The 14,916-nt window shown below is 43.7% G+C and overlaps 1 protein-coding gene across 1 annotated transcript in view; it reads right to left on the bottom strand.

The window, feature by feature from the left end:
• Window positions 1-761: 761 nt before the first annotated feature.
• Window positions 762-14,916, bottom strand: part of LOC126775661 (trypsin, alkaline C-like) — a 283,947-nt gene continuing 269,792 nt past the window's right edge. Inside the window, exons 4-5 of the mRNA XM_050497725.1 lie at window positions 1,473-1,669; window positions 762-1,088 (exon numbers count right to left, since the gene is read on the bottom strand). Of these exons, the coding sequence (XP_050353682.1) occupies window positions 762-1,088; window positions 1,473-1,669 (524 nt within the window). The remainder of the gene's footprint in view (window positions 1,089-1,472; window positions 1,670-14,916) is intronic.

Raw genomic sequence — 14,916 nt, 5'->3', positions numbered from 1 at the left:
CATAACTGCATATGACGAGGAAGAAATTAAGGAGTCAAGAGTCTGATGTTGAAACCTAACGATCCTTTCTTCTTTAGGCATGCATCAAAATTCGGGAAACTTTTTTCACTATACATTCCAAGTTTGAGTCACCATCTGTATGCTTGCGCTTGCCTATTTTTATATAAGCTTATAGCAAAAAATAAATGAGCGTCACAAAACATTTTTAAAGTGTGCAGTGACGGAGCACTGAAATGTGAATAATGATAGGCCGCTAAGATGATTGTCAGGAACAAAATAAATAAATATCAAAATCAGTGCAGATGGCGCCACCGTAGTATGGACTACGAGTAAACTCAACTTCTTGCTAATCTAAGAGTACGAAACACGAGTAAAATTGCAGATCATTAATGCGACACTAAATATGAAAAAGTTTTTAAAATAAAATAGCTAATGTTAATTGCTTTATACACATAATTATCGCGAATTCAGTAAAGTAGTCACGTATTAATACTAAGACAAGTGAGGTGCCGTAACGTAAGTGAGAATAAGTGTGGGTGGAGATGGCGCGCCCCGCAGACTCTCAACCAGCTGATCAGGCGCATCACAGTACAGTCAGATCCAAGTTAGTGACAATTAGTAATCAGTATATGCAGTGTTATGATCGTCATACGTTATGCGGTTCAATGCCATTAATTGAAGTATTTGACAACAATTATATTAACTTTACATATTTTTGTATAGGTTTAGGGTGTAAGTAAAACAGATTTAATTATTAATAATTATTTTTTTGCATTATCAACAATCCAACTGGTATAAGATGGTACGTTAACATACACTCCGGGATATTTCGCGAGAGCGCATTCATGGCCCCAAGAGGTGACTCCTATAACGATTCCTTGATGAAGCAGAGGTCCTCCTGAGTCACCACTGCATGCATCCTTGCCACCACCATCTAATATTCCAGCGCATATCTTTTCCGATGTTACATTAGGAACTTGATGTTCGCCTAGCAAAGACTGCAGTTCAGCGTAATTTTCTCTGCAGATGTCGTGGTTGATTATTTGTACGTCAACTCGTTGAAGGATATGTGACGGTTCACCACCAAACTATGAAAAAATCATAGTGTTTTTAATACATTTTAGGATACAATTCGTTATGAGAACTGATATAATGCGTATAATCATATCTTTAAAGTTTTGTTATAATAAGACTTGGGTCGTTTATATTGCAAAAAGACTGACATGGAATAATCTGAACTGCAAGGAAATACTAAACAACGAATAATGATGCAAAACTCGTTATCCATAATTCGCGGTTAATTAAAATAATCATATATCCCGTAGTCGGCGACGCATGCTCAATGTATGACCTAAATTAGCTTGCTGAATTTGAAAAAATAAAAAGTATATTTACGAATATTTTTAATTTAGGAAATGCTAGCGTAGTGTGAACCAAAAAATAAAAATAAAATATATAGATCGTAAACATACTTCAAGTAAGCCCCATCCGGCAGCGGTGACGGTAGTATTATCTGCGACCAAGTAGTTGGGTCCAGCGATAGGGGCAAGTCCAATGCGGCTGGAGAGTGTGGCGGGGGCGGCGAGTTTCAGTATTGCAATATCGTGATATACTTTAGGAAACGCGTATCCAGGATGCTTAATCCAATTTTGAACTCTATGAAAGTCACCTCCAAAATATGAGAATGTCGAGCCAAGTCGCACTCGTATATGTCTGTTATCTATGACGTTGTTACTGTGAATAAAATGTTTCAATTAAAACTCATAACATATTACCACCCTACTAAAACTAACTAAGGGCTTGTTTGCACTACTAATTCTAAACTCTATATCATATCATACTTGCATACCACTTATAGTTTGATTATTTAAAATTTTATTCATATCAACGTAGAAAAGAGAACCTATCCGGTCTCCTTTGTGATAATCGCTGACGAAGGTATGAAATATGGCACCTCGTCGTGTTGTTTTTCCGAAAATGTCTAAATGTCTAAAGAGTTAATGTTTATCATTTTTTTTCATTAGTAAAATAATGAATCTTAAAAAACATTCAGAATGTCTAAGCTATATTGATTTAAGGTGCTTTGTTACGTAACGTTATGAACGTGTCTGTATACTTTTTAATTTTTATTTACTGTCTTGATTTTTCCACTACTCACATCATCCCTAAAATCAAATGCATCATCCCTAAAATCAATCTACACACCTGCCTGCTAAACAAACATTCAATGTTAGCACGTGTAAGGAACAGCTACTGTGATGGCTACTGGTCATATAATTACAAAGTGCTCAGATATAAATGTGTTTGCCAGAGAACTACAACTGCCGCATATCTAAGAAAAAAAAATATTACTTTTCGACTTACAAAAAACAGTGGGCTGCCGTAAGAACGGATCTGGTTGTGATTAGAGTTCCTCCGCAGACGGGTATGAAACGATATTGAATGTAATCTTCAACAGATACCAATATGACTGCCATAAAAGGGTAATCTTCTATGTTAGCATTAGATCCTCCAACAATACGCGGGGCAAGTGCGTTCGACGCCGATTCTTCAACAATACGTGGACCGAGTGCACTTGGTGCCGCTGTAAAAATAATAAAAATAAATTGATGGTATAAATGATATAACTCACTACATAATTTATATCATTCTGAAATAATCAAAGATTTCAAAATATATCAATGAGTGATAGCTTGGTGCAAGCCCGTCTCGGTAGGTACCACCAACTCATCACATAGGTCACCGCACAAGAGCAATACTGAATATAATTCTTAAGGCTGAGTGTGCCACTACTGCAGGAATACAACTACTACAGGAACTACAGTAATAAGGGATGTGCATTAAAGTTTCCAAGGATGGTGGCATGGTTACGACTGTAACGCATAGTTAATATTAAAACAACATTAAGCAACTATCCACAAATAACACATGTATCTTTATATAAAATAACTCATTAACTAATTCATTCTCACGTCGCATTTACTGCAAATAATAATATAAACAAATATAAAACACGTCGAGCCAGTCACTTCACATTACCTAATGTAAGAAACGAGTTATGGAGATAATAATTTAACATTTAGAGGAGCGTAATTATACAATAAACTTCCGAAATATGTTAAAGAAGCAAGTTCTCTCAACAGTTTTAAAAATAAACTATTAACTTATATTTATAACAATGAAACACTGTATTAAGAACTCTTTTTACTTGGACTAGCGCCTTACAACAATGAATTTGCTTTTTATATAATTAATAACCGATACTTAAGCTTACTTGTTTTAAATTTATTTTATCAACTTTATTACTTTTAAGTATTTATTAATGAACAGAAATATAATGTTTATATACCAATTTTATATTTAACTTGTAAAGATGTTTCCATGTACAAGTTTTAATTTTCTATTTTGCTCATGCTTCGTTTTGTTTTTTTAGCTTTTCTTTTTGTTACAAGTAATAATAATTAGGATGTTATGTTTTCTTTTAAATGATTTTACATAATCTGTGGATGTAATATAATTGTATGTATGTAAGAATAACCAGTGTAAACCACCAAACCTAAATAAAAACGGCTTAAATCTATATTTCTAATATTTGTAAATAAAATTTAAATTGTAAACAATCAATAATATTAATGTACTCACCGAATGCGGCACCGACGATAGCCAACAGTGTTATTGCGTACATTGCTTAATAATAAATGTTTGATTCTTTCCCAGCGATGTTTTATATTGTTAATAATCTTCGTAATCATCGAGTTATCAAACGATAAAAGTATTATTGAATGACAAGTTATCTTTTATGTGATTTTTTTTCTTCTACATTAAGATAAGTTCATGCCCAAATTATAGATATGTAACTTTTGTTTGTTTATATGTATATTTTTCAGCGTCTGGCAGTTTACAGTTCAAGGACAAACAAAGACTTACAAATTAAAATTGGACTATGCTGAAACCCTTTCTTGTTTCTAATTAGTTTTTATATTAATATATTTTTGAACCTTTCTATTGGTGTATATATGTATATATTTATTTTCGAACAAATTTCAACTCGTTCCGTTCAACCCTTTAAGGTGTTTAAGCACAATATAACAAAGCCTTTCACGTATTCTTATGTATGTAAAACGATGAAAATAAATTTATTTCATAAAAGGATTTCGATGAACAATCATAACGTAAGGAAAGGAAACTCATGAACTCCTACGTAACTACGTACTGAACCTCAGAATTAGCCTTTCATCAACCGTTATTTCACTCATTGAGCGTTTATTGTTATAAGAGCCTAGCATCGATAATATTTAAACAATTATTTTTTCAATAATTAGGTGTTTAAGAATTAATAAAATTCATTCGTTCTTCATTAATACTTAGTATCGTCACTTTATATAAATATGAATGTAATATATATTAAATATTTTTTTAATTAGCAACAATTATTAATATTATTAAAATATTTAAAATGTCATATCTATTTATGTTATAACGGTGTCTGTATAAGTTTTACTGTCTCGATATTTGCACAATTAACAATTCTACTGGTGGTGGAGCTTTGTGCAAGCTCGTCTGGGTAGGTACCACCCACTCATCAGATATTCTACCGCAAAACAGCAGTAGTTGTTATTGTTGTGTTCCGGTTTGAAGGGTGAGTGAGCCAATGTATTTACAGGCACAAGGGACATAACATCTTAGTTCCCAAGGTTGGTGGCGCATTGGTGATGTAAGCGATGGTTAACATTTCTTACATGCCAATGTCTATGGGCGTTGGTGACCACTTACCGTCAGGTGGCCCATATGCTCGTCCGCCTTCCTATTCTATATAAAAAAAGACCTTTAAATAATATACTATGCAATCTACATAAGTGTCTGCTGTACAAGCATTTAATGCCACCACGTGTAAGGACATGCTACCTGGTTGGCTACTAACATACATATTTCTGACAGAAGTATTCAGTGTATAGTAATCCGTTCACTGATGTCACGATGATGTTACAATCGGACTAAATGCCAATCATTATTATCTTAAGATAAAATATTATAGTATATGTAAACATTTCATCATCATTTATTTATAATTTTTGATAGTATTTTTTCCAAAAAATAATTATTAATTTCCAAATAATTACAAAATATCATTAGACTAGTAACGTCATTTTAAGAAATCAACAAATACTGTATTCTTATTCAATCCTAAGTTGCACTTATATACTGTGAAAATTATATAAGATAAAATAAATCCACAAATTATATTGCGTTTTCATAAATAAAACATTTTACTCGATATAATCTTGTATTGATCGTAATACTACGATATTCTGATATTACATGTGTATATTATATATTTAATAATAACATTTTCTGAGTAGCAAAAAGATTAATTATATGATATATGTATATAATGTTTGATTAAAATCAAGCTTAAAGATAATATTATTAATTCAATTAATTGATTAATTTTTGATAATTGAATACAGCCATATGATGCAATGTCTAATGATAAAGAGGATCATATTTTATGAATTATAATAAGCCAGATCTAAGATTATACGACTATAATACGTAAATCTGATAATTTATGCTCTCAATATAATATATGTACAACGTAAAGAAAGAAACCCCCTTTTTAATGCATTACCACTTTATGTCCGCGACTTTACCCGCATGGCAAAATTCATGATAATCGTTTTAATAATTAAGACAAGAAAGCGTAGCAAACAAAATCACTTTCGCTTTTATAATGATGATGATGTGCTTGTGACCTGTTTTAGCCACGGCGACCAAACTCCAACTGAGCAAGACATATTATAGTGGATTCATCGTTGACCGTCGTAGCGTGCGGACGTGTTCGTTATCTCGAGCGAATGTTGCTAAGCAAGTTACGAATAATAACTGAAGCGAAACATCGTGGCTTTGGCTGCGTTATCTATGCGTTGTGGATGTTTTTACGACTACTTTGGCTTTCTTTAAGGGTTTTTGTTGTTTCTGTTGTGACATATTCTGAACTCGGCTGTGCAAATGGATTATGGTTTCGTCTTGAGATTGGTTATGTTGGTTTTCACTGTTGTTTGTTGATTTGTTTTTGTTGTTCAATTATTTTCATTTTTTAAATTTATATAGGGTATTTTTGTTTTCTTTTGTTTCGTTTGATTGTTCGTTGGTTTTTTTTTTTTTGTTCTGATGGACGTCGACACGGAGTTGTCGTCGTCTGACGCAAATGCTGGGCGTAAACGCCCACTTGTGGGCCTCGTGCTCTTTGATTCCGGTTCGGATACGGAGACCGAAATCAGATCGGTGGCGAAACGTAACAGTGCTAGCCGGGGGAAGCTCACTTCCAAGGGACGCGGAACTGGCCTCGCTCGCGCCAAAACCGAGCTTAAGGCAAAGACCGCCGAGGCTAGGGAGGAGGCGCTTGAGCGCTCCTTGAGAAGTCGGGTTTTCCGTAAGGAGACGGCTGTGATCGCGCTTGACTCTGAGGAATCCTCTTCCTCGAAGGTCCGTAGGAAGGATCCCCTAAAATTGGGTGCAGAGGAGCTGCGTGCGGAGGCTGGTCGCAATGCAGCACTTATTCTGGAGATTGCCCAGAAATCCAGCAACCTGAAGGGTGGCTTCATCAAGAAGCTCAAAGAATCTGCATCTTCGCTCCAGTCCATCGTAGATGCTCTGACATCAAGGACCAAGGCGGAAGAGACGCGCAGGCTTCGCGCTGATAATGGCCGCCTGCGCAAGGAGGTGGACAGCCTCAAGGCTGAGTTAAAAGCCCACCGCCGTGAGTTTGCGGAAATGCGGATCACGGTGGCAGTGGCAAATGAGGCGTCCACCAGCACTGTGCGGGACACACAGGCTTTGGAGGAATTTAAGGCCTCTATAATGTCGTCGGTGGTCTTTATGATTAAAGTTCAAATGGAAGGAATTCAGGACCGTCTCCTTCCAGCGAAAGTGCTCCGTCCCCCTCTGGCCGCGGACAAGAAACAGGCTGTAGTGCAGAAAACTGCACCTACATACGCGCAAGTGGTCCATCCGACCCCACCACCGAAACCCGCACAGGCGCCGAAACGGGTGCCTGCAGTCGAGTCAGCCCCGCTGGCACCGACTACGTGCCCATCAGCCACCCCGACCACGTCGGAGTCCCAACCACGGGAGGCCCAGGAGACATCATGGTCCACTGTGGTTAAAAAGGGGAGAAAGAAGAAAAAGGCTTCCCCTTCGGCCGCAGCGTCCGCCACAGTACCATCAACAGTGGCGAAGGCTCCGCCGGTGGCCAAACCGAGGCTGGTTGCTCCTCGCAGGGCCGCAGTAATGGTCACTCTGCAGCCGGATGCGCAGGAGAAGGGCGTTACATACGCTCACATCCTGGAGCGCGCGGAGCAGGGCGTTAAGCTTCAGGATATTGGAATCTGTGGCGGCCTTAGGGTCCGACGATCGGCGACGGGAGCCAGACTCCTCGAGCTGCCGAAAGCACAGGCGGAGCAGGCGGATAAGTTTGCTGAGAAGCTCCGCACTGTGTTGGATGGAGTCGCAAGCGTCGTTCGACCTGTAAAGCGAGTGGACCTTAAGGTGACGGGATTGGATGATTCCGTCACCAAAGATAAATTGGTCGCTGCAGTTGCTCGTGCAGGGAACTGCTCCCCTGACTCAGTCAGATGCGGAGTGTTGCAGCGTGGTCCCGGATATATGGGAATGGTCCGCGTCACCTGTCCTCTCACAGCGGCGAAGAAGATATCAGATGCCGGTCGCCTCCTCGTAGGGTGGAGCTCGGCCAAGGTATGCGTATTGGAGCAGCGCCCTTTGCGCTGCTTCAAGTGTATGGGCCTTGGCCACACGAAGGTGCTTTGCCCATTCCAAGTGGAACGGGGGGGTCTATGCTTCCGGTGTGGCGTAGATGGCCACAAGTCGGCGGGCTGTACCGAGAAACTGCGCTATGCTGTGTGCGCAGATGCTGGCAAGCCCTCTGGGCACGTGATGGGATCAGGGGAGTGCAACCCCCCCATCACAAAGGGTACGGTGGTCTTAGGCACCCAGACTACCACCAATGTCGGACGGCAACAGGCCGAGGAGGAAGCTTCAATGTCAACATGAGCACAAACATAAAGTTCCTCCAGACGAACGTCAACCACTGCGCCGCGGCGCAGGACCTGCTGCTGCAGTCCATGGCGGAGTGGCAGATCGACCTGGCTGTGGCCTGCAAGCCATATTATGTCCCTACCTAACTGGTTAGGAGACTTGGACGGCACCGTGGTGGTTACTACCCGGAGTGAAACGAGTTCTCTCTCACTCATTGAGAGGGGCTCAGGTTACGTAGTGGCAGGATGGAGAGAATTCGTTGTTGTGGGTACGTACTTCTGTCCCAACCGCGGCCTGGCAGAGTTCGAGATTTGTCTCGGCTCGATCAGAGCTGCGGTGACCAGGCAGTCACCAAGGCCGATACTGGTCTTGGGCGACTTCAATGCTAAATCACGTGCCTGGGGCAACCCTGCCACGAATCCGCGAGGAAGGGCCATTCAGGTGTGGGCACTACTCTCCAGCCTGTCCCTACTCAACAGGGGGCAGGTTTACACGTGCGTGCGGCAACAGGGGGGGTCCGTGGTGGATCTCTCTTTCGCCACCCATGTTGTAGCACGCAGAGTGTTAAATTGGAGAGTAGAGGAGGAGGTGGAGACTCTGTCGGACCACAGGTACATCCGGTTTGAGATTTCTACCTCTCGCAGGTCGGTGGAACCCTCTAGGGTGCCAACCACGCTTTCGAGGTGGTCTCTTAGCCAGCTAGATCGTGAGCTGGCCAGGGAGGCTGCCATCGTACAGCGGTGGGGTTCCACAGGAAGGTGGGAGGATGCCAGTGCAGAAGAGCTAGCGGGCCACATGCGCAGTGCCCTCAAAGAGGTCTGCGATGCTGCCATGCCTAGGTTCCGGCATAGAGCTCCGCGCCGGCAGGTGTATTGCTTGGCTTACGTCCGTTGTAGGAGGCGCAACGGTTTTGATGCGGACTTGGAGGGACAGCTATTGGCCGCTTATCGTCAGCTGAAAAAAGACCTACAGCTGGCGATAAGTCAGGCCAAGGAGAAAGCTAGGGAAAAACTACTGGCGGGCCTGAACCGGGACCCCTGGGGGCGTCCGTTCCGCGGTGTGCGTGGAAAATTCCGCACGCAGGGTGCCCCCGTGACAGAGACAATGTCATCGGATCTCCTCCTGCGCCTGGTCGGGGAACTTTTCCCCCATCCAGGTGAGCATGTCCCTCCACAGATGGTCCCTCGCTCCATGATTGACGACACAGTGGCTCCACCACTGATCACGGAGCGGGAGATGGAGGTGGCTTTCGACCGCTTGAGGGCCAAAAATACTGCGCCGGGCCCAGACGGGATTCCAGGGCGTGTTCTATGTGACGTTCTGGCTCCCGAAGCTCCCGAAGCCTTACGCCTAGGTATCTAGGCGTAAGGCTTCGGGAGCTTTTCGACCAATGTCTGTGCAGCGGGCAGTTTCCGAAGCCTTGGAAAGAGGGAAAGTTGGTCTCATTGCCAAAGCAAGGTCGACCGCCAGATTCTTCCTCGGCATACAGGCCGATTGTGCTGCTGAACGAGACGGGCAAATTCTTCGAAAAAATTCTCCCTGCCCGTCTTATTCAGCCCCTCGACGAAGTGGGGCCGGGTCTGTCAGAGGCTCAGTACGGGTTCAGGGCGGGTCGATCAACTATCGACGCCCTGGACGCCCTGAAAACTCGGACCACGGATGCGGTGGCCCGAGGGGACGTAGTTCTGGCAGTATCGATAGATGTTGCGAACGCCTTCAATAGTCTTCCTTTCGAGACTATTGGGGAGGCACTCCGATACCACGGGGTGCCTTCCTATCTCAGGAGGCTGTTGGGGGCATACCTCCAGGACCGGGTAGTCCTCTGGGAAGGGGGCGATGGGCGTCTTGTCCGGCGTCGGGTAGGCTGTGGCGTTCCACAGGGGTCAGTTCTCGGCCCAATTCTGTGGAACGTTGGCTTCGACTGGCTCCTGCGGACATCCGTCCTTCCCAGAATGGGGGTGTTGTGCTATGCGGACGACACTCTCATCACGGCGACAGGGCGGAATTATCAGGAGGCGGCTCGCCTGGCCGAAGTCGGTACGTCGCTCACAGTGGACCGCATAGGAATGTTGGGCTTGAGGGTCTCCATCTCAAAAACGGAGGCCCTCTTATTCCACGGTCCACGTCGAGGCCACCCTCGAGGGGCGTTTATCACCGTCCATGGGACGGTGATTAAGGTGCAGGCCCACATGAAGTATCTGGGCCTGACCCTGGACGGAAGATGGAGCTTCGGGCAGCATTTTGTCCAACTTGGCCCGAAGCTCATCAACGCTGCTGCCGCCTTAAGCCGGCTCCTACCAAATGTAGGAGGGCCGGAAACACCATGCCGGCGATTATACGCCGGTGTTGTGCGGTCCATGGCTCTGTACGGTGCTCCCATCTGGGTGGACGCTCTCACCGCTCGGAACAAGGTTCTCTTGCGAAGGCCGCAGAGAATCATAGCGGTGAGGGTGATACGCGGATATCGTACGGTGTCGTGGACGGCGGCAACACTTCTCGCGGGCGATCCGCCTTGGGAGCTCCAGGCGGAGGTGCTCGCGGAAGTGAGGTCGCGTGGCGACCGTCCAGGGTTGGAGGAGGTGCTGCGAATCAGGACTCTCGCCCAGCAAGCCCTGATTCGCAGATGGGAGGAGGATCTGAGGTCCCCAGCAGCAGGCCTGGCGACAGTGGAGGCGATCCGTCCCCACTTGAGTCGCTGGGTAACGAGAAAAGGCGGCACACTGACCTTCAGATTGACTCAGGTGCTTACTGGACATGGGTGCTTCGGTAAGTACCTGCACGGAATAGTCAGGCGGGAGGTAACGCCCTTCTGCCACGAGTGTGGTGCGCCTACGGACACGGCATGCCACACTCTGATGGAGTGTGCCGCTTGGGGGCCTCAGCGCCTTTCCCTGGCGACTTTAATCGGCGGAGACCTTTCGCTGCCGAGCGTGATAAATGGCATGAGCGTGATATTGCTTGGTAGCGAAAGGTGCTGGATGGAGATGGTCTCCTTCTGCGAAAATGTCATGTCGCAGAAGGAGGCCGCGGAGCGGGAGCGCGAGGAGAGTGCCTCCGCTGACCCGCTTCGCCGAAGAAGACCGGGGAGAATACGCCGGCGCTATGCGCATCTTCTCTTCCCGCCGTGAGTGTCGCTGGGGCCTGGGGGTCTCTGTACCCCGAGTACCCCCTAGGATTTGGAGGCCCGCAGAAGCGGGCCAACCGTCGGGACGGCACGGTAGTATGCACAAGCGATCCCGTGACGTCCCCCGACAAGATGGAGTGGGTACCGCTGGTTTTTTAGTGGGTATTCCGGCGCCTTCAGCGCCGGCGAGTCCCACATAAATGTGTTTTTCCAGCGAGAAAAAAAAAAGACATATTATAGTGCACAAGTGTGTGCACGACATACGACAAAATGTGTGCATTTAAGGAAAACATTAATTTATTCAAAATTGAGTATAAAATAGTAAATAATAAGAGAATATATGTTATATATATATTTTTAACAGTTACACAGAACCGTTGCAACAACTCTCTGGATGCAATCGCGTATCTTTCTTGCCTTCCAATCGGTTCAGAACGACCTTTGCTTTATTAGCAACTACCCGCTTCTATTAAAACAGATAAATTGAATCACTGCTAAGTACTCGTTGACCTACACGTTTTTAACAACAAATAGTAATAATGATTTACGACTGAGCTAAGCTGTTACCTGGACTTCTCTAACATGCCAGCTGCCAGCTAGATAGTATATAGGAGAAATCGGAATTTTACAAAACAATTTTTTATTTTATTTTATGTTCATACGTCTACAAAACAAAATGTCAATCAAAAAATTCAAATGATTAGATTTCTCTTGATGTAGACAAGACATGCGCTTTTGATTAAGTGTAAAAAAAAAACAATCGCCTAGTCTATGACAGCAATAAAGACGTAAGCTTATAGGTTTTTTTGATAGTATAACAATTTAAACTATTAAAACAGTTTATTTAAACTTTTTTTCAATGCTGCTATAGAACTGAACTAAAATTAAATTAAATTGGACAAGTTTTATAATATAAAGTAGAAAATTTTAAGTTTCATGTCTATTTTTATTTAATTAATTTATCTAGATCTACCTTGGCGTAATATTAAAAGGAAACAAATCACAGATAAAATGTAATTCAATAATACTTTTATCGTTTGAGGCTAATCGATGAATGAATGATAAACGAAGATTATTTTTAATATAAAACGTCGCTAGAAAAGAAGCCAACGCTTTATAATCAAACAATGTATATAATACCATTGTTCCACTTCCATTTCCATTGGCCACTTCCGGGGGGGTTCGGGGGCCCTTCCGTCCGGCGGGTCAGTGTATTTTTCCTTTTGGCAACCACTTGGGGAAACACGCCTCCACACTTTACCCATCCCTATAGTGGCAATACGTCGCTCGCTTCACGTCTCTTTTCAATTTTTTTTCCCAAATGGTAGCGCAAGAAAACAGAAATAACGGTCGTACAGCGGTGCACACCCCCACCATACCCTCGCTTTTTGAGGTCGAGTTCTCTAACATCCGTGGACTCCACGCTAAACTCAACGCTGTCCACCACCATCTCGAGACAGCACAGCCAGCAATGTTGTTTCTCACGGAGACACAAATACTCCGTTCTGCCGATACCAGCTATCTTAATTATCCCGGCTACACGCTTGAAGAATCCTTCAAAGCCAAAGCCGGAGTATGCTTGTTCGTCAGGACGGATGTTTGCTGTCACCGACTGCGCTGCTTGGATGACCCCTCCTTCTCTATGTGGTGGTACGTGTGGACCTGGTTCTTCAGAGTCGAGTCTACGTGTGCCTCTACAGATCCCACAATGGTGACTTGGAGACAAGCCGATTATTTGACCATCTTAGTCGGCTGGCAGATGCTGCGCAAGAGCAGATTCCTAACGCGGAATTGGTGTTTTTGGGGGATTTTAATGCTCACCACGAATCATGGTTAAAATCCCTCAAAACTGACCATGCTGAAAGGACTCCTCATGCTTTTGCTCTCACACATGACTTGACCCAACTGGTTCATCAGCCCACCAGGATCCCAGACATTGATGGGCAAGCACCTTCTCTGCTGGACCTTCTGCTGACTTCTCACCCGGTAGAATATCAGGTTGTGGTTCAGGCTCCACTTGGCTCTTCGGATCACAGCCTTATATCTACCATAGTGCCACAGGCCAAGCTGCCGCCACTAGCGGTATGCAAACGTCGCGTTTGGCTCTATAAGTCGGCAGATTGGGACGGTATGCGCGATTACTATGCGTCGGTCCCTTGGAAGGAACGTTGGTTCAGTGAGAATGACCCGACAGCTCATGTTGAGATTGGAATACTACATTCCTAGCTCAGATCTCGTCAGTAGGGGTACGCGTAACCGTTGTTTCACTCGTGAATGTGCCGATGCTGTATCATCTAAGCAGGCGGCATATCGCGAGTGGATCAACGGCTGCATTAGCGGGGCATCTAACATTGACTCACTGAAAGCAAACTACAATAAAAATTCCAAGTCCTGTAGAAAGGCATACACGAGAGCGGATGCACAGCGCATTGTACAGATTTGTCATGACCTTATTTCGCATCCTAGGGGCTCCCGTAACTTTTGGCGTCTGACCAAGTCTGTGCAAAACAATTTCTGCCAACCTTCGCTGCCACCGCTCAGAAATCCGGACGGATCACTAGCTCACAGTCCGCAAGAGCAAGCTGATCTCCTGGCTAAATTCTTTGCCGACAATTCCGTCATCGATGATTGTAGTGCGCTGCCACCAACAATACCTTCACGTGGCCACACGATGCCCGACATCAAAATCAGGCAACGCGATGTGCGTGCGGAGCTGCAATCACTTGATATACGGAAAGCTAGCGGTCCCGATGGAATGGGCGAGCGGAAATTGAGGAGAGGCGGAAGGATCTTGTCATTGAACTCGATAGGACATTAGAGCTCATCGCCAAATGGGGCTCTGATAATCTTGTTGAGTTTAATGCCAAGAAAACACAGGTATGCGCTCTCATCTCTCATCTCATCTCATCTCAGCGAAAAAGTCATAATTTTCCCCTCTTCCCTCCCTCTGTGGTACTCCGCTGGTGATACAAAGCAAAATCGCCATGCTGGGGATTGACGTTCGCAGCGACCTTAGTCCAAGGGATTACATCGAGCCTGTTATAAAAACAACTTCACGGAAACTCGGAGTTCTGAACAAGGTGCGGCGTTTTTTACTTAAATAAATAAATGTTATCCGCATGGAAAAAAAGGAATGATTTTAAAGATTTCATAGACCATGTATATTATAAATATACTTTGTTTTTCAGATTATGCACTGCGGCATAAAATTATGGATTTAATGGAATTCTTAGAATTAGGTCCAATTAACTTCACCGTCTGGCGCATATTCACCGTAAACTTGTCGTTACCGGTGTGTGTGCTCACTGTCTTTATAACATACGCAATCGTAATATGCAATTTTCGAATATCAATTGAAAGTTATCTACTATTTAAAAAAACTTAGATAAAAAAACGTAGATGAGAGAATAGTGAGACATATAGTTCGACAAGCCAATTGTCTGAATTATAATTTAAATTGTGATACGTTTGTCACTTGTGTGATATTTAATGGCAGATAAATATTATTCATGCAAACAATTATCATTTTAATACATAACATGATTTGTTATCTGTTTTTTAGGAGCTCAAAAGTTAAGTCACATTCAGTCTATGTATATTGATTTTGAATAAAAAACTGTTGACAATCTTCATAGAATTAATAGTAAGCTTATCTTAGAACATATTATTATTTTATTATTTAAAGATGGACTGGCAAATGAGTCAGGTGACAGTAAGTGGTCACCACCGCTCGTCAA

The sequence above is a fragment of the Nymphalis io genome, chromosome 18, assembly GCF_905147045.1.
Source record: "Nymphalis io chromosome 18, ilAglIoxx1.1, whole genome shotgun sequence".
In the NCBI taxonomy this organism is placed as follows: domain Eukaryota; kingdom Metazoa; phylum Arthropoda; class Insecta; order Lepidoptera; family Nymphalidae; genus Nymphalis; species Nymphalis io.
The sequence above is the reverse complement of the archived record's forward strand: the minus strand, read 5'-3'. Positions and strand labels throughout refer to the sequence as shown.